Source organism: Sebastes umbrosus, chromosome 14 (genome assembly GCF_015220745.1).
Source record: "Sebastes umbrosus isolate fSebUmb1 chromosome 14, fSebUmb1.pri, whole genome shotgun sequence".
Classification (NCBI taxonomy): Eukaryota; Metazoa; Chordata; class Actinopteri; order Perciformes; family Sebastidae; genus Sebastes; species Sebastes umbrosus.
Window position 1 is genome coordinate 9100343 of NC_051282.1, and position 27202 is coordinate 9127544.

At 40.4% G+C, this 27202-nt stretch overlaps 1 protein-coding gene across 3 annotated transcripts in view; it reads right to left on the reverse strand.

The window, feature by feature from the left end:
* The window catches only part of LOC119501941 (protein shisa-8), a 171326-nt gene that overhangs the window by 18545 nt on the left and 125579 nt on the right, over positions 1-27202 (reverse strand). For all 3 annotated transcript variants that reach the window (XM_037792716.1, XM_037792715.1, XM_037792714.1), the window contains one exon: positions 2105-2221. In XM_037792716.1, the coding sequence (XP_037648644.1) occupies positions 2105-2221 (117 nt within the window). The remainder of the gene's footprint in view (positions 1-2104; positions 2222-27202) is intronic.

Genomic DNA, 27202 nt, shown 5'->3' on the forward strand with positions numbered 1-27202 from the left:
ATGTGTGTATTTTCTTAGTGCGAGTGTGTTTCTGTGTGAGAGAGAAGCCAGAGGGCGAGCTCGAGGCCTGAACCAGTCGCTTCAAACTGCTACTGCTGTCCAGACTACTGTCACTCACCATCCACCGACGCCTAATAATGTTGTGTTTGTGTGTTTTGTCCTTTCCTTTTTAATTGTGAGTTGAGTTACCAGTCCTGTGTTGGTTATATTATCATCAGCAGTGAATTAATGCCATCATACCTTTTTCCCCCACAGCTGATTCACAGTTACTATTAACAGAAAGACGAGCTGTCAATAACTGTCAGCCTTATAGTGGCTGAGCTGTAGGCTCATGACGATGACGAACCTGCTAATGACAAACAACTGACAACAGTGTGTTTTTTTCATGCAAGGCAACAATGATCTTAATGTCTGCTTCGTTCAATACAGAACTTCTTCAGTTTCACAAAGCTTTAAAAAACAGATTATTTAGTCAGTTAGAAGAAAAAAAAGCAAGCAGCATACATCTGGTCATGTATATACTAGGGCTGTTAATCAATGAAAATATTTAATTGTGATTAATTGCATGATTGTCCATAATTAATGATTATTCTCAAATTATCTGTTCAAAATGTACCTTAAAGGGAGAGTTGTTAAGTATTTAATACTCTTATCAACATGGGAGTGGGCAAATATGCTGCTTTATGCAAATGTATGCATATATTTATTATTGGAAATCAATTAACAACACAAAACAATGACGAGTATTGTCCAGAAACCCTCACAGGTACTGCATTTAGCATAAAAAATATGCTCAAATTTGCAATTCGATGACCGCCTGTATTTATTTGATATTTATATTAATTTGTTATTATTGCAGAAATCTCCTAATATGTACAGTACGTACATGACACACAGTATATTTAGTTATGTCTATTGGTTTATGTGAAAAAAGGCACAGCTGCTGTGTTTTGAATCTGCATGTAGCTGCTTATCTCCTGTTGTACAGTGACAGCTTTTCAGTGAAGTGTGTGATGTTTAGCTGCAGAGGACAGAATAAGAGGTTACACTGATTCTGTGCTTCACGATGAGCCCTTGTACTTGTGCTGTTCATTTCACAGAGGACAGCTCTTTGCTAACAGCTTTTTCCTCTAACCCAACAAAGAAAAGGTTTTTCTACATTTATGCATTGATGGGTAACTTTGCTATTTCAACCTGGACCCTATTTTCCCATGTTTTTGTGTCTAAGCGACTAATAGAGACAACAATTTCTGTAATTGCTCCAGTATTGAGGGAGAGCGCTGTAGATGGCAGCTGCTCACAGGCTGCAATGTGTTGCTATTGGGGCAAGCTGGCACCGTCATTTATGTCCACTAAAACTGCTTGTTTTTGCCATGACAGGCTCTGATTGTTATTATAAGTGTCTGACATTATGGAAAGAGTCTCACTCAAAGAGAAGTCTTGTTCTGAAATCTGGCGAGGTAACGTGTTGCTGGAACACAGGTGGAATAGAGGAATACATCCATGGTGGAAACGTGAGCGCCGGCCGAGCAGATTTTCAGTGTCATGGCTGAATATTTAGATGATTTCCACAATGTGGATGAGGTCTTTGAAATTCGATGGCCGCCCGTATTTATTTGAGACGGATATTCAAATTTCACAACGAGACTTCTCCTTGAGCGGGACTTGGGACACAATAACAAACAGACTGGATCAAGTGAAAGGTCAGAAAAATATCTTATTTCTCTGTATTCTTACATCATGGCTGCCGCGATCTAATATATATGGAGCATATGGAGATATCTTAAATCAGCCACAGCACTCAAACATGAGTCAACATGGTTGGATGAGAGTCAGACTCATGAAAAATCATTACCCTAATTGGTGCTTGCTCTCCTTTCCCACGCAGTGTGTGCATCAATAGAGGGACATTTAGCAATTATCAACCTCCTGATACAGGTTTGTATAGACTGTATTTGACCTCGCTGACCTCAGTACGGTAAGCATAGCTCTGTATCCGTCTTGTTATGTTCACATCACTAGTTTAATCCATTGTGTCTCCATGCAGTCCGGATGTGTGTGTGTGTGTGTGTGTGTGTGTGTGTGTGTTTGTAATCCTCCTTACCCACGGCCTTGAGCGAGGTGTACTTGTTGAAGCCGATTCCCAGGTTATTGTGAGGGTGAGACAAGGCCATGGCTGGACCCAGGGGAGACAAGGCGGCGTTGTTCAAATGGTTATGATCTGAGGACCAGAGAGAATCAGAAAGTTTCCATTCAAATGTTGTACACGTAAAAAAGAAAATACATTTCTGAAGTGTCAGCCAGAGGAAATGCAAATCAGTACATGTTTCAATCAACTGGTGTTATGAGAATATTCTCAAGAGGGAGTAACAATATCACAAGTCCTGTGTAACTCTGGTACATCCTGGCCTTTTAGGACTGATTCAGACTTTAAAGTTTTTTTTCCTTTAAACGTAACGTTTGAACACAGTATTCCAAATGTGACGTAAGATGCTAGTTAAGCTCTTTTTTGGGAGGATGGATGTAATGCTCCAGCTGAGGCTGGATAACCATTTGCACATTTTCTATCAGCCCTCATTACATAATGTTTCTGCTTAAATTAATAAATATATTCATAAAGCCTTTAGATGAGCAGGTTGCGCAGGAAGGAAGAAGACTTAATATAGGCCTACCGCTAGAATACACACACGGATAGCTGACGAGCAAAAATAACATTCACGAACTTAGAACGTAGACACATACAGTATATGTCTCCTTACTTTCTGACAAACAGAAAGCAGTTTGGTTTCTTTATGAGAAATTATGACATTATGAGTCACAGTTTGATTATGTCAAAACTTTGCAGTATTACATTATGGCAAAAAAAAGGTGTGTGAGGTAGTCACTTCACATCACAACTTAAACGGATTCATCTTTAGGTGCTATATTTGTTGATATTATTGATTTAACTCAAATGTAATGTTTATGTATGTGTTTATTAAAGGGACTGTATATAAGTTTTTACACGTAAAAACGTGTCTTAATCGTTTTTTGTGTGAAAAACAGTTGTGAACATGTTGTAACCTAACCTGAAAAATGAACTAGCTTTGTGGGAATATAGCAGAGCCAGTGGTAAGAGTGTGTGTTTTATCTAAAAAGATAGAGTTTTCACTCTGTTCCTCTCAGAGTTTTCATTGACATACTGTATCTTGAGGTCAGAGGTCAAGGGACCCCTTAGGTTGTCTACTTCCATGTGATACAACTAGCTTCACTCTAGCTTTAAGACTGAGCCTGCTACAACCTCTAAAAGACAGAATAGTGGTGCCCACCGGCAGGCCGTCGGATTCTTAAGAGGATAATAGTTTATAAAATAAAAGATCGATGCTTCACGTCTGTGCATCGATACAATATTGCCACGGAAAATATTGCAATACTATGCATGTATCAATTTTTTCCCCCACCTTTAGAATGTACTGTACATAACCACCATACTGCATGTGTATATCTTTGTTCCACTTTGTTGTCCTTGTTTTTAGCTGTATGTCTTTTCTATCTATCTTCCTGAAAGTTGTTGTGTACACACATGCTTAGCCAATAAAGCTGATGCCAATTCCAATTCTGAAAATGTCTCTAAAACATAAATTGTCTCCCACTGGGTTAGAAGTACACACACACACACACACACACACACGCACACACACATGCATAACCAAACACACAAACCTGACACCCGTGTCCACCAGCCTCATGATGACTGAGACGCATCAGTGAGGATGGAGCGACGGGGAAAGAGGAGAGCGAGAGCGGGCGAGGCAGGGAGAAAGCCAGAGAGCGAGGGATGTGACACCAGCGCTGACTGATTGAATTAGAAATAGATCTTCACTTCCCCGTGTAATTGATATGCAGTGATGACACGCTGTGTGCGGCGTGGAGTGCAGGGAGGCACAACTGTGTGTTGTAATTTTATGTGTGTGTGTGTAAAAATGTGGGTTGCTATTGTTTTATGTGAACCGCTGGTACCAGCTGCTCGCCTCACTCATTCATCTACCAACACTGCAAAAAATAGACATTTAATAAAGGGGCGTGACCCTCAAGTAAATAAACACAAATAAAAACAATATCAAAATGAATAAAGTAGGTTTGTGGGATCTTTTGAGTGATTACTTAATAACAGCATTTAAAATAAGAGCTTTCGCTCTTTAAGTGTCCTACATTCAGATGCCATGTTCTCAAGCGTTCCTCTAGCGAGCCAACAACAGTGAAAATAATGAGACGGACAGAGAGAGAGAGAGAGAGAGAGAGAGAGAGAGAGAGATGGAGTGAAGAACAGAAAGATAGATAGTAGAGAGAGTTGAAGGCAGAGATAGACAGGGGGGAAAAAAAATCTACTAATTGATGGAAAGATCCCTGGCCGGTCTCCAGTTTGACCACAGGGTTGTTCCTGGCCACCAGAGAGAGAGAGAGAGAGAGAGAGAGAGAGAGAGACAGAGAGAGAGAGAGAGAGGTCTCATTATAAACCATGTACAGCTTGCTTTGCTTTGACATTACTGTGCTAAATAACAGTCATGCTATTAAGGCGTGGGATGGGATAAGGATAATGGGATGTGGAAGAGATGGTGCGGATCATGTATTAGTTTTGTAAAGATGGAAAGTGCTGAATCTCTCAAACACTTTCCTGATTCCTCTATTTTTATTCAGAGTGAGTCAGTTAAAAAAAGTTGTAAATCAAATTTTCACTCCTTTTAGCTCCGTTTTTGGTCTCCACCAGCTCCTCAGGCAAATATCTGGTTCTTAAACTTCTAAATGCTCCACTATGTTCACCAGCTAGTTGCTAACTTTGTCTATCTGCTGTTTCAGCCTGGTCGCACTAAATGGCGTACGAACGACACGGTAATTTATCATTTTGCGTGCAATGAGAACGCTGTTCTTGCTTTTGGTGCGTCATTTGTACGCCATGTGGTCTGTATTGACTGCAATGTAAACGCATCTGCGTAAATATGCTACGCTTAGGGCTAGTTACGTAGAATAAAAAGTGAGGAGGATGGGTCCAACAAACAGGCCTTTCAACCAGGAGACCGGCGGTCCTGTCCCAAAGTGTTGAGTTATTTTGAAGTGATGTTTGTGACATGTCTTTTAGTAACATTTGTGATGTGTTTTCAGTACTTTTGTACGTGTCGTTTCTGTATGTAATACGTCCATGATTGTTACTATAGAAATATCGATTATTGTAGCTTAAATGTTTGGGGAAGGTTTTAGTTGAATGTAAGATTGTCAATGAACATGAAGGCTTCACTCAGGGCTGTCACATATTTTTTCTACATATGATTTGGGAAGGTGGGATACCAAAGTCTCATCTTTTTGCAACTGAATCGAATTTCTCTTTGTGAACAGAGTATATATATTTCCATTTTAAGACATCATTTTATGAGATCTCAGGTCATCAGCCTGTTTTTATGTGTAATTCAGGAAGCTTCCTGCCTTAGTCACTTTGCTGCTATTCATACGACCAAATTGTAAGAGCGAGAGAGAGAGAGAGAGAGAGAGAGAGAGAGAGAGAGAGAGAGAGAGAGAAAGAGAGAGAGAGAGCAGATTGAAAGGGAATAAATTCTTCCCTGTATTCTGTATTCTTGAATAAATTCTCTCTGAATGTCCTACATTTTCCCCGCGCGTGTGTGTGTCTTCATGGGTGTGTGTGTGCATTCTTTGATGTACTATAGTATGGAGGCCTCAGAGGAGAAGCACTCATAAGAATTCAAATTTATGTTTATTAAAGAGAAGAGGAGCCGGAAATGAGGACTTAGAGTATATGAAATGTAACTCGCGATGTGAAAATGGGAGGATGAGAACAGGAAATGTTTGGTTTCAGTGCACAGTTTTAAAGGTATTGGGAGACCTTGTGCGTGTGCGCTGACCACTTCTGTACTTATGTATGTCTGTTTTGCATATGCATGCTTTCCTACGAAGCATGCATTTGTTGTTGTTTGTATGTGTGTGCTTGCAAGCGTGTGTGTGTGTGACTAGTGTGTGCAGGCAGGCAGCAGAGCACCGCTGGGTGATGGCCTAATTCAGCAGGGCTCAACATCAAAGAGGCAGACTGCTGCAAGGGCTTCAGCCAGCCTTACTCTGACATGACTACTGTCACACACAGAGAGAGAGAGAGAGAGAGAGAGAGAGATGGATGGAGAGAAGAAGAGAGGAAAATAGATGCAAGGAGGAGGGAGTGGCGTGGGTAGAAAGAAGAGAGAAAGAGAAGAGACTCCTGTGTTGTTTAATGCATAAAAACTAGCAGGGAGGGAGTTGGAGTCCTGCTATAGCCACGCGGCCTAAGATGAGTGCACTTATAGAACTGTAGGGCACACTGGATGAACAGCCAAGTGGCGTATATGTCACATCATTTCATGTAAGCGTATGAGGGAAGCAGAAACAAGGACTGAGAGGGCAGGACAGGTCGGAGGAGGCCACGGAGGAGAACTTTACTTTGTGACACATGTTGTTGTTTTGATTGTACCAGGGATAAGACATTTCTATATGAGAATGTAACAAAGAATGAAAGTTAAGCACCAGCTGTTTAGGTGACTAGCCAATGTGCACATTAAATTATTAGAGCGGAAACTACAAAATCATACATTTGTCTTCACTCCCTGCATGCAACCAGCATTATCTCACAACTTTGAAAACTAGAATTTGTAGCAAATCTGAAGGATTTAGTTATTTCATTTTAAAGCCCCCCTTCAGCCAGTGGACCCAGTCCTGAACACGTCCTCATCTCATGCTCACCCCGAATGACAGGCACAGAGAGAGGGCCGGAGACGGACAGGGTCGGATGTTTGGCGGCCCGCCGGGATTTGTCCCGGTGTGCCAGATGGCCAGTACAACACTGCAGTCACGAGAGTGGTGTTGATCTTCTCATCTAACAGTGGCTAAAATACCAAACTGTTCCTTTAAATAATAGGATTTGCACTCGTAGCTTAACATGTACAAGAAATGTGATTCCTAAACAACTTTGCAGAGCAATTTGAATGCATGATCGCACTCCTCAAACAATTTTGGGAAACGATGTTTGTTATTTTGGACCCTGGGCAGCATGAATGTTGAAGTGGTAACTGTTAGGGGCGTAAGAAAATATCGATAAACATGAGTATCGCGATATTATGCTTCGCATTACTGTATCGATTCTCTTTAACGCTGTATAGATTTTTAATTAACCTCTTAAAAATGTGATGGCCCCGCCAGCGGACCCGGCCGCTATTCTGTATTTCAGAAGTTGTAGCATGCTCAGTTTTAAAGCTAGAGTGAATGCACTGGAATCATATGAAATTAGAAAAATGTAAGGAATCCATTGTTATTGGTAATCCATGTCATACTAGCTTGGGAAGGAGGCTAAATAATGCTCCAAACTTAGGCTACATTTTGGCGGGGAAAAACTGGCATGGCCATTTTCAAAGGGATCCGTTGACCTCTGACCTCAAGAAATATGAATGAAAATGGGTTCTATGGGTACACCACGAGTCTCCCCCTTACAGACATGCCCACTTTATGATAATCACATGCAGTTTTGAGGCAAAAACCACGCAGTTTTTTGCATGCAGTACAAACTTGTGTAATCTTCATCTATTCTAAAATGGTTTATTTGAATATTTCTGCATACTGAGGTCCCTAAACAGTCTTGAATTACATAAATTGAGTATCACTGTAAAGCTCAGACGCTTGTGGATCCAATGAGTCCAATTGTATTCATGTGTAATGTTAGTCCCCATAGTAGCCGTTTCATATAGTGACTTTTTTGTACTCAGATTTTATACATATGTATGACAGTTACCCTAAAATTAGATTTTTTTTAAAATCGCAATATATCACCTTTGTTACCGTATTGCAATAAATCACAATATATTGAATTGTTAGCCCTGTATCATGATACGTATCATATCACCAGACTCTTGCCAATACACAGCCCTCGTAACTATTTCCATTGCTCAGCCAGCCTTACAGCACCTGGAGTCAGTGTGTGACTATGTCACAAAGCTGATAAAGGCACTGACATCAATAGTAACACAGCGTACTATGTCCTTGGCATTTTATATCTAATCATTTTATAATATTTCAGTCTCTGAAAATAATTTTATTGTTAGATGCTGCTGCTACAAAATGTAAAGAAATTACAACCTTAAACAGGAACATGTTAGGTAACTGCATACTCGTTGCATGTTAAGGCTTTCACTGGGTGGCATGTGTGTAACATATGGGCTTCCTTCATTAATATTTTTGCTCGCAAAAATGACACGCAAACATTTGTTTGAGGTGTGGTGAAGTATATCGTGCTGTGGTCCCTCTAAATCACGTAATCAACACATCTACAGAGATTGAGCAGATGCTGCCTAGCTTCCTTCCTCCTATTCTCTCTCCATGTGTCTTTTTATCTTGAGCTCTCTGTATCACCTAGTTTCTCTCTGTTACATTTCCTGTCATATGCCTCTTCCTGCTCATGTCTTTTTCCCCTTCCCCTCCCTCCATCCTCCTTCTTCTCTCACTCACCTACTTCTTCCTGTAACTCTTCTGCTCTTTTATTCTCTCTCAGGGATTGTGAGGCAGGCCATCTGTTGTCTTGCAATGAAAGCAGTGTGTGGGGAGCACTCATCCACCTTTAATTTTTTAAATCCTCTACCATAACTTTTTATTATAGTGGATGGATGTGCAGATGAGCGTGAAAGCTTTTTTGAATCTGTGGCTGTGACTGCACTGTATTTCTCTGTAAGAGTTCTTACTCATCTGGATTACTACATTTAACATGCAGTGATGTAATAAAATGTGCCTTGTTGGCTGTCTTTAGTGGCAAAAACTGCTTGAATGTCTAACTTTGCAATGACAACTGGCACATAAAGCGAGTGATGAAATGACTAGAAAGAGTTGTGGCACCCGTTGCTTGCCCACTCATTCCCTGCTCCTCTCCTACTTTCTTTCTTTAGTCTCGTTCTTGTTTGTGTGTGTTAAATGGAGTCATTTCAGTACACTGATTTCAATGAGCAAGTCTCTCTGTCATCCAGCCCCCCACCCCCTTCCCTTCTCCTTCTTCCCTCTCACACACTCTATTTGCAGGGTAAACGAGGGCTTATCCCGGGATAACACCATTATTTTCTGCCTTCAGCCCACACATTGGATGCATTGAACTTTGACCGTCTGTCTGCTCAGCACTTTACGTAATGCAGAGGAACGCTATACATCTACACACACAGAGACACGAACACACACACGAACACACACACACACACACACACACACACACACACACACACACACACACACACACACACACACACACACACACACACAGGGCTGGTGATAAACATGGGGATGGACAGCGCCTTTTACTTATAAAACTCTCCTGTTGGAGAGATAGTTGGGGAAGGCGAAGAGAAGTGGAGGAGAAACAGACTAATAAAAGAGGTAGCAAAGTGAATGAAGGGCATAAAGGTAGAAAGGACTGAAGGCAATATACTGAAGGTGTATCGAGAGATGGTGAAGTCATCTAATAACTGTCAACATGCTGCCAATTGTAATTTATTTTAAACTCAGAAACCATAAATTGAAACACTTTCATTTGCAGTAATACAATTTAACCTCAATTAAGACAATACTACGTGTATATATATATATAAAATATATATAAATTCTCATGTAAATAATCAGAATCGGAAAAACTAGCTCCACCCAGCTGCAATAATCAATATTTCTATAGAAACAATCATAGACTGTATAAGTGGACGTAGTCACTGTGATGTCACCTAGTAGTTACTTATTAATATGAATTGAATAAGAATATTTCTTGAAAACAAGATGTAATGACGACCTCAACACAAACAAGGTCACAGGATTTATATGATCATAGTCACACTGCAGTTGTAACATGATCCAAAAAGTTAAAGGTTTAGTTCTAGATGTAAACTCTGACTGATTTTGACAATGTGAGGATCTTATAATATTTTTCATTAATTTATTTTATCACCGTTACACACTCAATCATACACAAAAACACGTGTGACATATTTAACAGATTTCCCCTTTAAACACTAGGGAATTACACAAATGTATTTCACAGTAACTGCAAGATGTTATCATAGATTATTATTCCATCATTTTCTGTTCTGTTATGTTTGTTATATATCATGCCAAGTTCAGTATGTGTATGTGTTCACCGTGTTTTCTTAGTCTTTTCTTTGAGTATTTTCCCCCGTTTTTTTATCATTGTTGTGTAAAGTCACTACTGTTTTATAAAAAAACTAAAACTAAAAACATGATTCCTACTGAATATCAGTGAAATACTTCCATTATCAATCTATAAAAAAATGCTTAAACCTGCTATCATTGATTCTTTTTGGCCACAATGTAGCAGCGAAGCAAAGCTGTAGCAGCCATAAATATCACTCTGATAAATATATAATGGGCACATAAAGGTTGAGATGATAACATGTTAGCAAACAGTTCCCTACTGTATTCATCCAGCAGACATGTAGCAACGTTGGCATTTATTTGGAGTCATATTTCTATTTTTCACTTGATGAATGTATTTCCAATATTCACTCTTTTAACTCTGTTTTGGTCACCACCATCTCCTGAGGGAAATCAGCGGCTAAATTCTCCACTATGTTCACCAGCTAGTCATTGACTTTGTCTGTCTGCTGTTTGGTGCTGGGCAGGTAGTGTACACTGGGTTTATCAGAGTCTTTTTTACTGAAAACAGCTGCCTGCTGTGGCTGGAAACAAGGATAATAAGAGATGGAACCAAAAGGAAGATGCTCAAATTCTCTGCTGAGCTGAGGGAAACTGCAGAGTTATATAATGCAGAGAGTTGTATATAAATATCTGTCATTTGATCCATTGTTAGTGCAAAAAATATTGATTAGTGCAGCTTTAATTAAATATATTACTTTCCAAGGAAGAATTTAGTCAGGTAAACTTGGTAGATTACTGTAGTCTGTAGACTGTATGTCACAAAAATGGGAATGACAGATGAGGAGGAGTAAAAACTGATGAAGGGGAATGACGGGGAAGAGGGAGTGTGAGATGAACAGATGGGAGACAGATAATAGAGAGAGAAGAAAAGAGATGAGAATGTCCTCCTTGGTTTTCATCTTTCCCTGAATGTAGCTCAGCCGTTTTCAGCACCACGGACAGAGCCATCAAGCGTCCCACTGAGATCTCAACTGTTTCTTTTCAGCACCATGGACAGCGTCATTAGCCTCAACACCATACCACATCCAACCCATCATTCCTTTGGTTTGACTGGACAGTTTTGACAGTAAAGAGCGACACAAAACATCGGGAGAGGCTGTTGTTTCATAGAAATCTAGCCTCTTCATTGATTGTTTTTTGTCTGCATTATTCCTCTCCTCTCTCTCTCTCTCCTTTTTCTTGCTTTTGTCCTCTTTTTTCCTTCTTTCCTTTGGTCCCTCACCTCTTTCCTGATTGTCAAATAAACTGTCCAGTTAGAGCACATGAGATCCGTGTTCATCGAAATTTCTTATATCCAGTCTGGCTGGTTAACCTTGTCAGGCATAACTTTAAATGGACCGATTCTGCTTTTGTGCTTTCTCCCTTTCCTTTAGTGTGTTATATAGTTTTTTTTTGTGCATGTAAAAGGTCTGAAACGTTACAAAGCCCAAAGTCCACTCCAAAGGGATTTTCTCTCCCCCACAGAAACACTGCTCCTGAACTCCCTGAAACACCTTGCTTGAAGCCCCGCCTTTTCTTCCGCAACGTGGTGATGTCACCAAGTAACACCAGTGTTCATTTTGCCATCTATTTCAGATTTAGTCTTAGTCTTTAAATGAAAATGCTTATTAGTTTTAGTCACATTTTAGTCATTTTTATCCTTCACAGTTTTAATCTAGTTTTAGTCGACGACATCCCAAGACATTTTAGTCTAGAGTAAGTTTAGAGTAATATCTCTTAATTTCACCATCTTTTTAATTTTTTTTAATCATAGTCCTGTTTAATCATCAGATTACAGAATATTGAACATTTATGTCATTTTAGTCAAACTTATTTAACATAATTTTTTATCTTATTATCTGATGAAAAACACAGGTTGAATGATTAAGAATGCAGCTTTGCAGTTAGTTTGAGTCCACCTGACTCTGCTCATTGGTGATGCGCTATTCAGTCGCACCCACCGGACTGGTGAGAGACAATCCACTTGTACAACATGTAAAAATATGCGTTATTAACCACGCGAACCCGGCCCAACCCGCAAACCGACAACTTTATGCATTACAGTAGCAGAATTGTCAGAATCGAGGCACAAGAAGGGCAAAGACGGACTGAGCGCCAACGCCGCAGCGCGTTGTGTGTTTGACAGAGAGAGGGGAAGAGGAGGTGGAAGGTGACAAAAATAAAGAGAGATTTTGGTAATGTTTTTTATGTTTTTAAACTACATTTTAGTCTCGTCTTTTTTCGTCGACGATATTGCATGTTTGATATCGTCACCATTTGTGTTAAAAGATATCGGGGCCGTCTCGTCTTAGTCATGGAAAACAAACATATTTCGTCATAGTTTTTGTTAACAAAATGAACACTGAGTAACACATTTGTATGATACCTGCCTAGCCGCTAGTTTGGCACACCCTCAAACAAAGCTAGTTAGAGCGGAGTCCAAAAGGGTTGACGAACAGTGGGCCAGCTGACCAATCAGAGCAGACTGGACTTGTGGTGGGGCAGGAGCTCAAACAGAGCGTTTCAGACAGAGGGTGAAAAGAGGTGCTGCAGCACAGCTGGTATGAGAAAAATAGTGTTTTTTTTTAACATTAAAGTATGTAAACACGTTCAAAAGACAAGTATGCACCTGAAAATGAGCATAATAGGTCTTGTTAAAAGAAATGTGCAGCAACGGGTAAATACAGGAGAATATTACGTTTCTTTACACACACTCTTAGAGACTCTAAGTGTGTAAGATAATGTGTGTTTGTGTGTGTGATAATTAGTGCTTGTCGGCGTTTGCGTGCATGAGGGTGTGTGCATTCTTTTGTGCTTGCATGTGCATGTTATGTAACAGTAGAGCAAACAGTGTGAGTGGATCTCTTTATTCCATTATTTCTTTTTCATTATCTACAAAGAGCTTCTTTAACTCTGACAGGCGTCTTAAGTCCCACCGCCCCCCCCCCCCCTCCCAAAGTCACCATGACTCATTCTTCCTCCCTCCCTCCCCCCTTCTCTCTCTCTCTAATTGTTCTTCAAGGAACAACAAAGCAAACCCCTGGCCACCGCTTCTTAACTTCTGAGGATTCAATTATTCAAAGGAGGTAATTGTACTGCACAGTCATCTAAAACTCACTCGCTAACCCAGAGACACTTACTGATGTTCTCTGTGTGTTATTGTTTCTCTTTTCGTACGTCTGTGTTTGTGAGCAACCTTGTGTGTGCATCGAATTTACTGTGTGAGTGTGCACTGATACACGTGCAATTTGTGTGCGAATGTGTGTGTGTGTGTGTGCGTGTTGCATAATCATCTCCCTCTAACAGCTGCAGAAATTTGGAGAGGTGAAGAAATCCTCGTTATGCAACAGGACTCGATTCGGGTCTCATACATTAAGCTAATTTGCCTGAATTAATCTTTCATGAAAACATTTCACATCAATCGCTTCACACTGCAGATCGGGGGTTCGGTGCACGACAGAGGTCAAGTGAGGGTCATTCGTATCTCTCGGATAATTGATGACATGATATGAAAATAATAAGCAACATTGTCTCTTTTGTGCCTTAAAATTACATTTGTGACACTCATGAACACTTGGTATGACCTTGTTTAACCTTGTTATTTATATATGACAGCAAAATCTGTTCATTTCAGTCCATTTATTAATGCTGCAATCAGTGGATTCGCTCACAGAGGTCCTTTGGGCGAACTTTGACATACAAATTCACAACACGCTTGTTGTGGTAGTCGGTGTTACACGGTGGCCGGGCACACACTGATTACATTACATACCCACCACCCAGACCGTTGTTTTCTTTTTTTTTTTTTACAGAAATAAAACCTATTTAGTTCATTTTGGCGTATCAGCGGCATGTTATCAATAGATAGTTGGACGACGGACGCTATAAACTGACAGTGAATGCATCTGCTCCATACGGAGGCTCAGCTCAGAGTAGCAGGTGTCATATTTCACACACACAGGACGAGAAAGAGTTGACAGACCGAGAGATGGCGGAGGATTTGGTTTCGAAGCAAAAAGCAAACATGTTTATTTGGCACTATTTCAGATTTAAACCCAACGCTATAAGGGAAACCATAACGTTAACGAGGCAATCGCCGCGAGGAGGACGGAGCGGTCACAGCTGGTGTGTGCGGAGAGGCCAGACACACAGCAATCCAACGGTAAAGATCAAAGTAAGCGCACTACACATATTGACCGTCATCTTTTCTTGTAAAATGTCCGGTGTAATCAGTAACACCGGTGTTGTCACAGGTGTTACTACTTGTAATCTTTCTTTCTGACCTCGAAGGAAATAAAACTTCACACCATCCAATTTGATTAAAGTTAACTAGGACTAGTATGAAACAACATCCCCGGTGTGTAAAGGCCTTCAGTAAAGTTGTTGGACATTAAATTGAGATAACCATCGTCATCAACTAATTGATTTTAAAGTATGAAAGACCCTTAAGAGGTTAAATTGTGTACAACTCGCAGTAGAGGTGATGAACCTTGAATCCTAAATCTTAAATCCCTAAGCAATCCCCAAACAAGTTGGATTTTTAGAAACTCTTCTTCCCTCACAGCCTTCTCTCTTTCTACCATTTAATTTTCTAAAAGGTAGTTACAGATATTCCTTTTCTAAATCTCTTTGAAGAGATATCCAGTATTGCAGGCTTCCTATTCGCTCTAGCTGCAGAACTAATGAATTAATAATAACCAATCCGTGTTTGTGTAAGTACATATGTGTGTGTGTCACTGCAGTGGGTGCATACAGGTACGCTCTCTTTCCTCCTTTAGTTAGAGAACTAGTGAATTATTGAGCTAATCTGAGTGTTGAACATGCCCTTTTTTCATCACAGAGGCCAAGCAGCCCCTGGGGCTTCACTTTACCCTTACAAATCTCTGAGACTCAACTCAGACTCACATTTCAAGTCACACATGACCTTGTTTCAGCGTGGATTTACCTTTTCAGAAAGTGGCTATCGTTACATGATTGCCGCTTTACTGCCACACAGCATGAGCAAGTGTTAACTCGCACAAACAAAAACATGGGATTGCATAGCCCCGGTTTTAAGTACAAAAGCCTTATTAAAACTTTTTTTCAAATTATTATTTCTAGGGCCGTCAATTAAAATCTATTAAAATAGTTAATCGCGATCAATCACATGATTGTCCAAAGTTAATCATGATTAATCACGATAAATCACAGATTTTTTATCTGGTAAAAATGTACCTTAAAGGGAGATTTGTCAAGTATTTAATACTCTTATCAACATGGGAGTGGACCAATATGCTTGTTTTACGCAAATGTATGTATATATTTATTATTAGAAATCAATTAACAACACAAAGCAATGACAAATGTAGTCCAGAAACCCTCAAAGGTACTGCATTTAGCATTAAAAATATGCTCAAATCATAACATGGCAAACTGCAGCCCAGCAGGCATGACTTGCCCCAAACTGCATGTGATTATCATAAAGTAGGCGTGTCTGTAAAGGGGAGACTCGTGGGTACCCATAGAACCCATTTTCATTCACATGTCTTGAGGTCAGAGGTCAAAGGACCCCTTTGAAAATGTTCATGTCAGTTTTTCCCTGCCAAAATGTAGCCTAAGTTTGGAGCATTATTTAGCCTCCTTCCCAAGCTAGTATGACATGGATTACCAATACCAATGGATTCCTTAGGTTTTCTAGTAAAAACAAAGTCTAAAAACTTTAAAACTGTGCACGGTACAACCTAAGAATTGCAAGTTGCAATAACGCGTTAAAAGAAATTAGTGGCGTTAAAACAAATTTGTGTGAACGCGCTATTATCACGTTAACAAAATATTATATTATAATATATTATACCAACTTCTCTGAGGGAGTTTTAGTCTGCCCTTTAAATACCCTACCATCCACACACTGGAACATAAAAATGTAAACTTAAACACGTTTTGTTTTAATTGTTTAGATCTAAGTATTGTTATTCTGCTTGTTTTTCCTGTTCAGTGCTCTTTGGAGATGACCCTTATTGGACCCCAGTATATTTTTTTTCCTACGTGATTAAAAAATATACATTCACACTCTAAAGCAAACAAATCATAATTGGGTTTTAGTTGATTTAGTTCCCTTACATCCTGATGCCTCACCAAGAGAATCTGGAAACATGCATCAATATTATATTAGCACTGAATTAATCTAACCTGTATTTTATGCTTCAATTTCCCTTAAAACACATATGAATGTTTCTCTTGTACAATACCTGTGATCTTATGTATTTTCCAGAAGTACAAATAATGATACTAGTGATGAAACATTTTCTGGTTAGGTAACTGTCATGGTTGTTTATGGGCCAGGTGGGATAAAGACACATCCTTACTATTTATTGTTCTGTGATCTTTTGTACAGGAGTATAAAACACGGTCAATGTCAGGCCTAGCACCAGAGATTTAAAGCTTATTCCTCCTCATCCATAAACCTATTTAAGTTGTGGCCAGGGGCTAATGTTATACCCATAAAAGAGGTGAGGGAAAAAAATTAATTGATACATATTGTCCATTAAATCTAATTTCTCACATGGTTCTGTCACCGTGGGGGCCGTGTCTGTTTCACTGATTTATGAGCTGTCCAAGGGCCATAAAAAAAACTACAGGTAGGGAACCCACATTATCAGCAACACGAGATGTGACCAGTGCACTTAAAGGGGACATATCATGCTCATTTTCAGGTTCATACTTGTATTTTGGGTTTCTACTAGACCAGGGTTTACATGGTTTCATTTTCAAAAAACACATTATTTTCCTCATACTGTCTGTCTGAATAAACCTGTCACCCTCTCTCTGAAGATATAGATAAAGATAAAGATATCTGCCGACTGTGATTGGTTGTTCCTCATCACATGACATGCGGTGTGCGCTGCAGCATTCCAAAAGTTGAAATATATTCATTTCGGGGCGCAGTCGTTTGCGCATCTCCGTGGTCAAATTCACCGACGCTACAACTGTAGAGCACGCATATGCTGACATTTATGTTAAATGCATTCAAATGGCCCCGATGGAGCTGACCATGGATGTATAAAGAGAACGGACCTAATGAGAGAACTACAACTGGACTTGGCGAAGTTAGCGGGAGTATACATGTGTGACTACGTTCGGTTTTCAAAATAAGGTGTTAACAAAGGGAACTGTATACAAAATACATCTATGGAAATTAGATTGATTGGATTATATTCACAAGAGGTATAAAACATGACATGTCCCTTATAAATTAAAAAGAAAATACCACTAATTTGTGAGGGAAATGTCTTTATTCTTTATATTTTGGGGTTGCAGGACATTTCTTTTTTTTAAAATAATTTCTTGCAAAGACTGATATATTTGACTTCAGGACATCTCTGACAACATACATGCTGAAAATCAAACATTCTCACTGTATCAATTTAGATATTTTCCAAAGTAAAAGTCTCTAGAAGGGTCGGATTCAACTTTTTCTTATGGTCTAGTGTTAAAAAAGTTAACAAAAATCACGATAAATCAAAATATCGAATCGCAATTATTGTAGAATCGGAATACTTAAAAATCTTAATACATATCGAGTTGGCACCCAAGTATCGTGATAGTATCAAATCGGGAGATATCGTCCCAGCCCTAGTTGGTAAGCACTCCAGATACCCTAATGTATGTAAACAAGCACTGAAAACGTGAGTTTTTCATTATATATTCCCTTTAAAAATGAAATATCCACCAGGTGAGAACAATAAAAAAGTGAGTGTCTATATTACTATCCTAATACTGAAGTAATCAGGCCTTCTTTAAAGAATACGTTTTATGGTTATTGTTGGAAAAGTAGGAATGACTACTTGATGAATGTCAGCAGGGAGAAACAGCATATTTTAAATCTGGATGTTTGCTGTGCTGGTGAGTGTGTGTGTAAAACCGGCATGCAGCCATTACTTGTAAACGAGTGTTAAAAAGCAGACACACATGGTCAAGGTCAGTGAGAGAACACACACCCACACGCACATATAATACAACATTATGGACACAGTCTCACCTTCCAATCATTGCCAGGTTGTGTGAAAGGAGAGCATCAAGCATGGATTTAATTATTTATGTATGCATCCATCCAGACAGGAAGAAAGGGCACGAGGTATGCATATTAGCTTCTCTGTGAAATATTACTGAATAGACCTTTGATGCAGCCAAAAGGAATATAATAAAAGGAAGAGGAGAAGAGATATAGAGGAAGAGAGAGGGAGGGTGAAAAGAGAGAGAACATGGGAAAAAAAGACAAAGTCAGAGATTTATGATGAAGTGTCTTAATAAGTTTGCTGGAAAAATGTAGGATACGGACCAGTGAGTGAGAGAGAGAGAGAGAGAGAGAAAGAGAGAGAGAGAGAGAAAGAAAAAGAAAAATCAGAGCTGACTTCAACAGTTGGTTGTGAGGAATTGGAGCAGGAGAGTGAAAGTGATACAGAGAGAAGAGTGTGTGAATGTGTGTGTGGATGTTGTACATGCAACAATAGTAACTGTAATAGTAATGTAGTACTGTAATAGTTTGGGCCTCTGAAGTGGGCCCAATCTCTTGAGATGTAATTTGATGTAATGATGGATGACAAGTGATACACAACAATGTGTGTATGTGTGGTTGTGTGTTGGGTTATACGCTGCTCTACTTGTTAGCTGGATAATCCCCCATTTACTGGACAACCATCCAGTAGGTTCATACACATAGACGCATGACCACACACATGGATGCCTTATATATGCACAGATTCATCAGCCATTGACCCAGTCATGCTCACACAGTGCAAAGATTGACACACTTATATTGACATGTAGGGGAATTAAACATAATACGATTTAAGAAATGTATATTTAGTAGCAATGTGAGTCTGACTGTTGTATAGTCAAGATCTGCTGTATTTTATGGGAAACAGACTATAAGATCAGAGGGAAAAAGTAACGATTAGGGATGCTAATTTTGAATTTATTTATTTTTTTAACCGATAACCGACCCTTGTTAATTAATCGATTATTAACTGTTAACTGACAATATAGTGCGTCACATGCAGCGGTGCTATTTTTAGTGCCTAACAAGCCGCCCAGCTGCAACGAAAAGCCGATGCACAAACAGGTTAAAGTGGCAGTAGGCAGTATATTTTGGCATCATTGGGCAAAAATTCCATAATAAGCTTTCAGCATATTGTAATTCAAGTGTTCTGAGAGATAACAAGACTTCTGCACCTCCTCATGGCTCTGTTTTCAGGCTTTAGAAAATCTAGCCCGTGACGGGAGACTTTGACCAATCACATGTCATTTCATTGAGAGAGCGTTCCTATGGGCTGTACTCCGGTAATGTGACCAGAACTTGGCGTTCCTTCACCAGATTTCACAATGGCGGCGGCGTCACAAACTTTCTCATTTTACAGCTAAACCGTACATTACAAGATGATTCTGAAAACATTTGAGGAGAGAAATAGGCATTAACGTAACATAATATTGATTCATATTTGATTACGTGGCCTAGTTTGACCGTTTTGTTGGAGTTCGCGAGTGATTGACAGCCGGCTTTCATATACAGCAGATGGACAGCAGACCTCAGATCAGCTCTTACTGCTTGTTGTGAAATCTTGTAGATGCTGTTAGGAGCACCGGAGGACACAGAGGCACATGATTTTTTTCAGGTTACCTGTTTGCTATACTACTGTCACGATATAGTGACCGTTTTATAAAAATAACTTTTTTTAATCATATTTGCTCCAATTTCGCCTACTGCAGCTTTAACTCCAGCTGCAGTGTACGCGCAAAACAGACAACTGAGTCCCCAGTTAAACCCGTCTGGGAGAGTTAGCAGCCACGGTGCTGCGTGTATTGTCCCAGTAAGTCTCCACCGCATCAGTTAGTTAACCGTAACTTAGTTAGTTAGTTTAGCAGCGAGGTTGTCAGCTGTGTGTCTACCTGGCTACTCTGTCTGCCCGGCGTAACGTTACCGACAAGCAGCCGAGCCGCACGTGAGCAGCGCTGCTCTGACCTGTTAACATGGATGCTGAAATGAAAAACAACAGGTTCCGTGACCGTCATGCGCTGCTCAAATGGGCGGGCTGGACAGGCCGTAATTATGGCAGGCCTGTATTGTAATTGTAGAGGCGATAGGCCTTACTACTCTCTCTAACCACACAGGCGCATATACCTTATCATACTAATTCCCCTGTGTGTGTGTGTGTGTGTGTGTGTGTGTGTGTGTGTGTGTGTGTGTGTGTGTGTGTGTGTGTGTGTGTGTGTGTGTGCGTGTGTGTGTGTGTGTGTGTGTGACTTTCCATGTGTAGAGACCAAACTCTTTTCTCTCTGGGCTTGTACGTACACATTTCTATACAGGTGCACCTGAGCCCATTGTCTGCTTGGTTGAGTTCTTTTTTTGTCCTGCCTGTATGTGCATGTGAGGGAATGATCTCATCCGTATTCTCCAGGCAGCAGCGGCGGCGGCGATGGCGGAATCGCTCAGTTCACCGACTTCAATCAGCACCATAAAAACCCCAGCAGCCAGCCGGCGCTGTCCTTCACTCAACGGCTCCCATTACAACACTTGGTTGGCGACGGGCGACTGATCAAGAATATTAACTGCAAACTTATGGTGGAGAGAGAAGCTCATACTGTACAGCGTTTTAGAGTTATACCCATGTAATGTACAGGTAACAAAAAAGAAATGGTTTTCATCTCTTCATGTTAGTGCTAAATCATGTGAATAGCTTTTTAAATCCTACCACAGAGCCACCTTCCCAGTGTTTATCCTGCATGTTTCTCTAGTGTTTACCCTTGGAAGTTCATGTTACAGACCTGTAATTCTCTAATATCGAATGCTTTGAGTACTTGTCAAAGTGGCAGTTTCTATCGGTAGCTGGTGACATGGACTGATTGAAGTGAGGGTGAATAATGACACCAGCACAGACCTCTAACACAAAAGCAGCTATCCAAGGTACATTTAATCTAAAGTGCAGCTGTGAAACAAAACTTTAGTTTCACAACCTTCAACCTGAAAAGGGTCAAAAGGGTCAGACCAGTATTAATGATATTAATATCAGTCAAACAAATTTACCCACCTTGATATATCCCGGGGTCGTGCATTCTTACATTCTTACGTCCCTCAGTGGTATCAAGTACTTTCAGTTCAGTTTTGTATGCTCAGGTTTTGGCCTCCACCTCCATACAATGGAGGTGATCGGAATTTAATTTGTGGTGCTCAGAGCATTACAAAGACATTATAGAAATAGTTTGATATTTTAGCAATTATGTTTATTCTCTTTCTCATTTCTGTACACTCTGTAAATACAAAGACGCAGCACACTCTAAGCTGTCTAAAGGTAATAAAATCCACCAAGCAGCATCTTTAAATCTCACTCATTTTTGTCTGGAATAAGTAACTTCCTGAAGTCTCCTCAAGGTGACTTCAGGAACATAATTAACCCTGAAACCACAACTGATTTTTTTTAGGCTTCAGTTTTTGTATTGATGAAACAAATAAGATATAACGTGTTATTTAGTGAGCTGCAGAGGTGCTGGTAGGTTGATTTGTCACCTTTGGACAGAGCCACGCTAGTGTATTTCCCAAAACATCTAACTACTCCTTTATAGCTATCTTTATGATTACCACTTTTTTTGATCTGCGTAAATTACCCTGCCTTATTAAAGCTGTGTCACAACTATGTTAAGAAATCCAGGATGCCATTTTTATACATACTTAAATGGAAAAGTCTAAATGTCATCAGTTATACTTCCCTGTGTCACACCCTGTGAAAAACAAAACTTCTAAAATTACAGTACATCAAAAACACCCTGTTATCTCCCACTGATATATCATTCTCCTCCTCCCCCCCATCTCACCTTCACCTATCACCATTCTTCAATATACGTGAACATACATAACCTTTTTTTTCCTTGCTGGGATTGGCCTGAATAATAGATAATACATCAATAAAAAAATTGAATTACTGACTCGCAGCCTCTGCCAACCAGTCAGGTTGCAGTTTACATCCATGTCTGTCCAAAATGTCATCACTTCATCATTTTATCCTGTTAGACATTTGTGTCAAATTGTCATAATTAGCATATGAATTTTTTGAGCTATGACTAAAAACGTGCTTTGTGAGGTCACAGTGACCTTTGAACACCAAAATCAAATCAGTTCATCTTCGACTCCAAGTGGACGTTTGTGCCAAAATTGAAGAATTTTCCTCAAGGTGTTCCTGAAATATCATACTCACAAGAATGGGACGGACGGACGGACAAACCGAAAACATAATGCCTCCAGCCACGGCATAATTTAACATGCTGTTTTTGCTATGTTTGGGTTCTTCTCGGGAATTTGAAATATATAACTATCTCTGTGGGTTATACTGTATATTGTCCACCCAAAATAGAGGTTTATAATAACTGACCAAAGGATCTGTGTGTGATTAAGTGGGGTGAATTAGATGTAGTAAGAACATAACAGTATCTTATGACTTATATTACAAAAGGTTTGAAACCAACGACTCACAACAGAAAAACAACAGAATGCAAACAGCCACTGTTGTGAGAGATGCTTTGCGCTTCAATGAGCTCCTTTTCCTCTGTCACATCCTTTAGAAGGAACACACACAAACACCTAGGGTCACGTGGCCTGCCCGTGAGGACTGCGTACAAACACACAAAACTTGTACACGTACTGTATGGTCATTCACCAACAAACACACAAACACACAAATACACACACTGAGCCAGTCCTTCCCTCCGTCCCTTCGTCTCGTCGGATCAGGAGCCAGCTCCTCTCCGTGTTTCCTAAAGCGTGAATCTCTTGCTAGTGTGCCCACCCGCCATGTCTAACAGTGATTGATGCTCCACAGACTCTCAGACAGACGCTGTGTGTGTGTGTGAGCGTGGGTGTGTGTGTGTGCTTCAATGTGCATGCCTGTGTTTGACCTTCAAATCACCTTCCATCCAAACAACACACCACCATCACCATCATCACAACCAGCTCCCACCCAGCCTCCCTATTTGTGCTTCCATCTTGGTACGTCCTGACCGATACCAGATTAACATGGTGGACTGGGTCAGCGCTGCAAAGGCCACCTGGGAGGGAGTTGGATTGTAGAGATGGGGGGCGGGAGGGGGGATGAGGAGTGTTAGCATATCCTGCACCGACTGCTAATTGGCTGCTATATACCCTGCGGAGGGGGAGGAACAAAGGGAGGAAAGGATGGCGGAAGAAGTGGGAGGACATGATGGACGGTGGCGAAGAGAGGAGAGAGAGGGAGTAAGAGAGAGTTAGAGAGAGAGAGAGAGAGAGAGAGAGAGAGAGGCCGTGATCCATCCTGGGATAGAGGTGTGACGGGATGATGAAGAGAGAGAGAAGTGCCTGGTGAAGAGAAACAGAGGGAGCAGATGGCTTCCAAAGAGAAACTGATGACATGAGAGTGACAAAGGAGCTTCATCCAGCAGCGGTGTCGTCTCGCAGAGAAACAATCTGCCCCTCTTCTTCTTTTATTTTTTTTAAATGCACGTATTCAGAAATGTCATCAACTCATCACTTTCGAAAAAGAAGTTAGAAAATCACTCCGCGCATAATTGTTATTCCAACTGCTCTGACATGCTTCCAATTCTATATTCTATTTTTCATCTTTTTTAGTAATACTCTCCCCTATTATTCAGCAATCTGCCCATACAGCCTCTACCCCACTTTCTGCTCCCCCCAAGGCAGTGATTTGTGGATTCTGTCATACTCTGGCAGCTGGATCCTCTCGCCTGTCCCCTTTAGAGAGAGAGAGAGCGAGGAGAAGGAGACAGAGATGGAGAGAGAAAGGGAGGATGAGGGTCTAGCCACCTCCGAATAATTACACGTCCCCTCTCTCCATGCGCTGTCATCCTTTAGGTAGTGTGAAATGTAGGCTACCAGACTAAAAATAATCCAGACTGCTGAGATGGTTTGCTTTCACTTTTATGAATGATTTCGTCCATTCTAAAAAAAAAAAAAAAGAAGACCAGGTTTTTTCACTTCTGAACACCCACACAGGTGCTTTCAATCTCTCTTGCTGATTAGACCTCTGCTCGGGCCGAAGGTCGGCGGGGGGCTTTGTGCGGTACGGTGTGTGTTGCCTTGTTGTGTTGGGGTTTGGGATCCAGCAGATGATGGATTGACTTGGCTGCTCATACCAAGCTTGTAGACATATAGGATTAATGGAAACCAAGATGTCTCGCCATTGTTCCGAATTTACGAACAGTGTAAAAAATGTGAAGTTCATTTGAGTGCTAGTGAGTCCTGTTTTTAATATGATGATCATCCAATCTACCGTCTGAACTAGAGTCAAGTCAATCAAGTCAATTTTATTTGTATAGCCCCAAAATCACAAATCACAAATGTGCCTCAGGAGGGCTTTACAATCTGTACATAATGCCGAAAATCGCCGGAAGATCTGGGTACTTTATCCCTCGTAAGTCAAGCTTTTTTTTTGCTTCATGTGCCACTGAGCAACTCTCATAGGAATAAATGGGTTCCCTGCCTCCGACGCCGTATCCAGTTCTCTTTATACATCCATGAGAGTATGCCCTTTTCACAGCATGCCATTTTGGCATGTCATTTACAGGGTAAACACAAGTGTAATTAATAACATTAATTATGGCCCTGGTATTGTGCATGCTGGCTCACTGGAATGGCTGTGACACGCTTAAATAGAACGGGAGTATAATTAATTCTAACACCTGCTACCCCTGCTATGACACGTCAAAATGACTGCTGTGAAAAGGAGCCTATACAAACTGGGCTGATGTGACATTTCATAAGTGCTATTTTTGAATAAAGTTTAGGCAAGAAACATACACAATCATTGTTGTCGCACAGCCTAAAGGTGCCTTGACTTGGACACTTGAATAGAGCACAGCCATCATTAATGTTATCAGTATTGTAACACCTGCGCTTTTTCCTACGATGACGAGTCAAAAATGGCTGCAGCCTTTTTGACATATAAACAATAGACTCTGTCATATCAGGAAAAGCACAGGTGCAACTCATTACATTGACGATGACTCTTTTCCATTGGAGAGGCCAGTAAGCCGTGCTAGTGAGCCAGTGTGCACAATGTCAGCGGCCTGCATGACAATTACACACCTAAATGGATTTCACCCATTTTAATGTTGTTTAATTACACCTGTGGTTATCCTGCTCTGACATGTCAAAATGTCCATAAAAAGGTAATGGTCATGCTACCAGCTAAAATTGGACTCTTTGTTAAAAACAATTAACCCTCATAATTCATTTTCTCTGGTCTTCATACCATTTAAATTACATGAGGAAATAGCATCAATTCAGAGTTCAGTGTGCTTGAAATTTACATTGTCGATGCAATTGTTTGGTTTCAGTAAACCCGTCCACATACACCTTGGGAAAAAATGTTCTTAAAGGGATTGTACGTAACTTTTTACACATATAAATAGGGGTGTAAGAAAATATCAAATATCACGATATTATGTTTTGTGATACTGTATCGATTCTCAAAAACGCTGTATCGATTTTTAATGAGTAGTTCACAAGCAAAGATGAACTCAGTCTATACTTATTTGCAAACATATGTGACCTCTCAAAGTAGTGCTATGATGTTGGATGTTACAGGGACTGTGAGAAATGCAAATACCAATCCCACTGTTCTGTTTGCATAAAAGAGGTAAACTTTCTTTTACTCATTTCATATGGTGGTTTGTTCTTTATACTATGACAGTTTTCCTCAAATTAGATAAAAAAAAAATAAATCACAATACATCGCTTTGTTTATAGTATCACAATACAGCGTAATATATTGAATCGTAACCCCTGTATCGTGATACGTATCGTATCGCCAGATTCTTGCCAATACACAGCCCTACATATAAACGTGTCCTAATCATTTTGTTATTGCCAATGTGTGAACAGGTTGTAACCTAACCTAAAAAATTAGACATTCCGTGACTTTCTGGGTTTCCTCTATCAACCTGTAGACTGCTTTTAATGTGAAGAACCTGGGGCCCATTTTATCGGGAAAATCCAACGGATGTGGTGTAATGCACGCTCGCGAGTGCCTTATTTTCAGCTCCAGTGTGCAACCATACCACGTTCGGTTAGAAATGGAGTCCGCTAACGCCAACAAACGACCAACCCCCACCACAACCCAGACTCCAACACAAACTCTACACAAGTACAAAAAAACAAAACAAAGTTATATCTAATGAAGCCCATCTTGCAAAACAGGAATGTGGCCGAGGGGGGAAAACTAGTGTTGGGGGAATTGAGTGGTGAAGCAAGAGAGACTGAGCGGCGGCGAAATGTGAGAGCAGCGGAGCAGAAGAGAGTTAGTTTAGCTTTGAGAATATCAACTGAATGTTCAGTGGAAGTTACAGTTTGCGCAGAAATAAATGCTGCAGCTCCTCAAGACCAACAGAGGTTTCCCATGTCTTGTTTCCCTGCTGCTGAGTGGAGTGACGAGGGTTAACTCCGGAGTGAGTAAAGCTATCGACTCGGGCGGACCTGGAGACCAAAAGTACGGTGTCTCCCCTGTGCCTTCTGACCACGATCAGGAAGCTGCAGAAAAAGTCAACACTAGGATAATGTTATTCATTACACAACTTTGTGGAATACTCCATTCTGATTGGTCAGTCACGGAGTTCTACGGTCTGCTATATCTTTATAGCAGACCGTTGCTATGTATAACAGACCGTTGCTATGGGCGCAATTCTGATGTCGGACTCTGGCGGACCGTTTTTGCGTCAAATTATTGATTTCTTAAGTAAGTAGCGGGTACAGCTAGCGGGTGTGTGAGATAAACCCCTTCAGGGTCGGGGGTTTATTTCACAACAATGACCGGCTCGTTGTACATTATTCCTTACATAAACACTAATAAAACTAATGTTCTTATTGTCTGACACAACATATTCTATAGTTGGATCTACTACCTTTTACTTAAGCAGCTAATCCTTCATGTCTATCCACTTAAAGCATTAATAGACCTTCACAGCAGATGTTCTCATAGCAGGAATGTAATTAATAATTTGA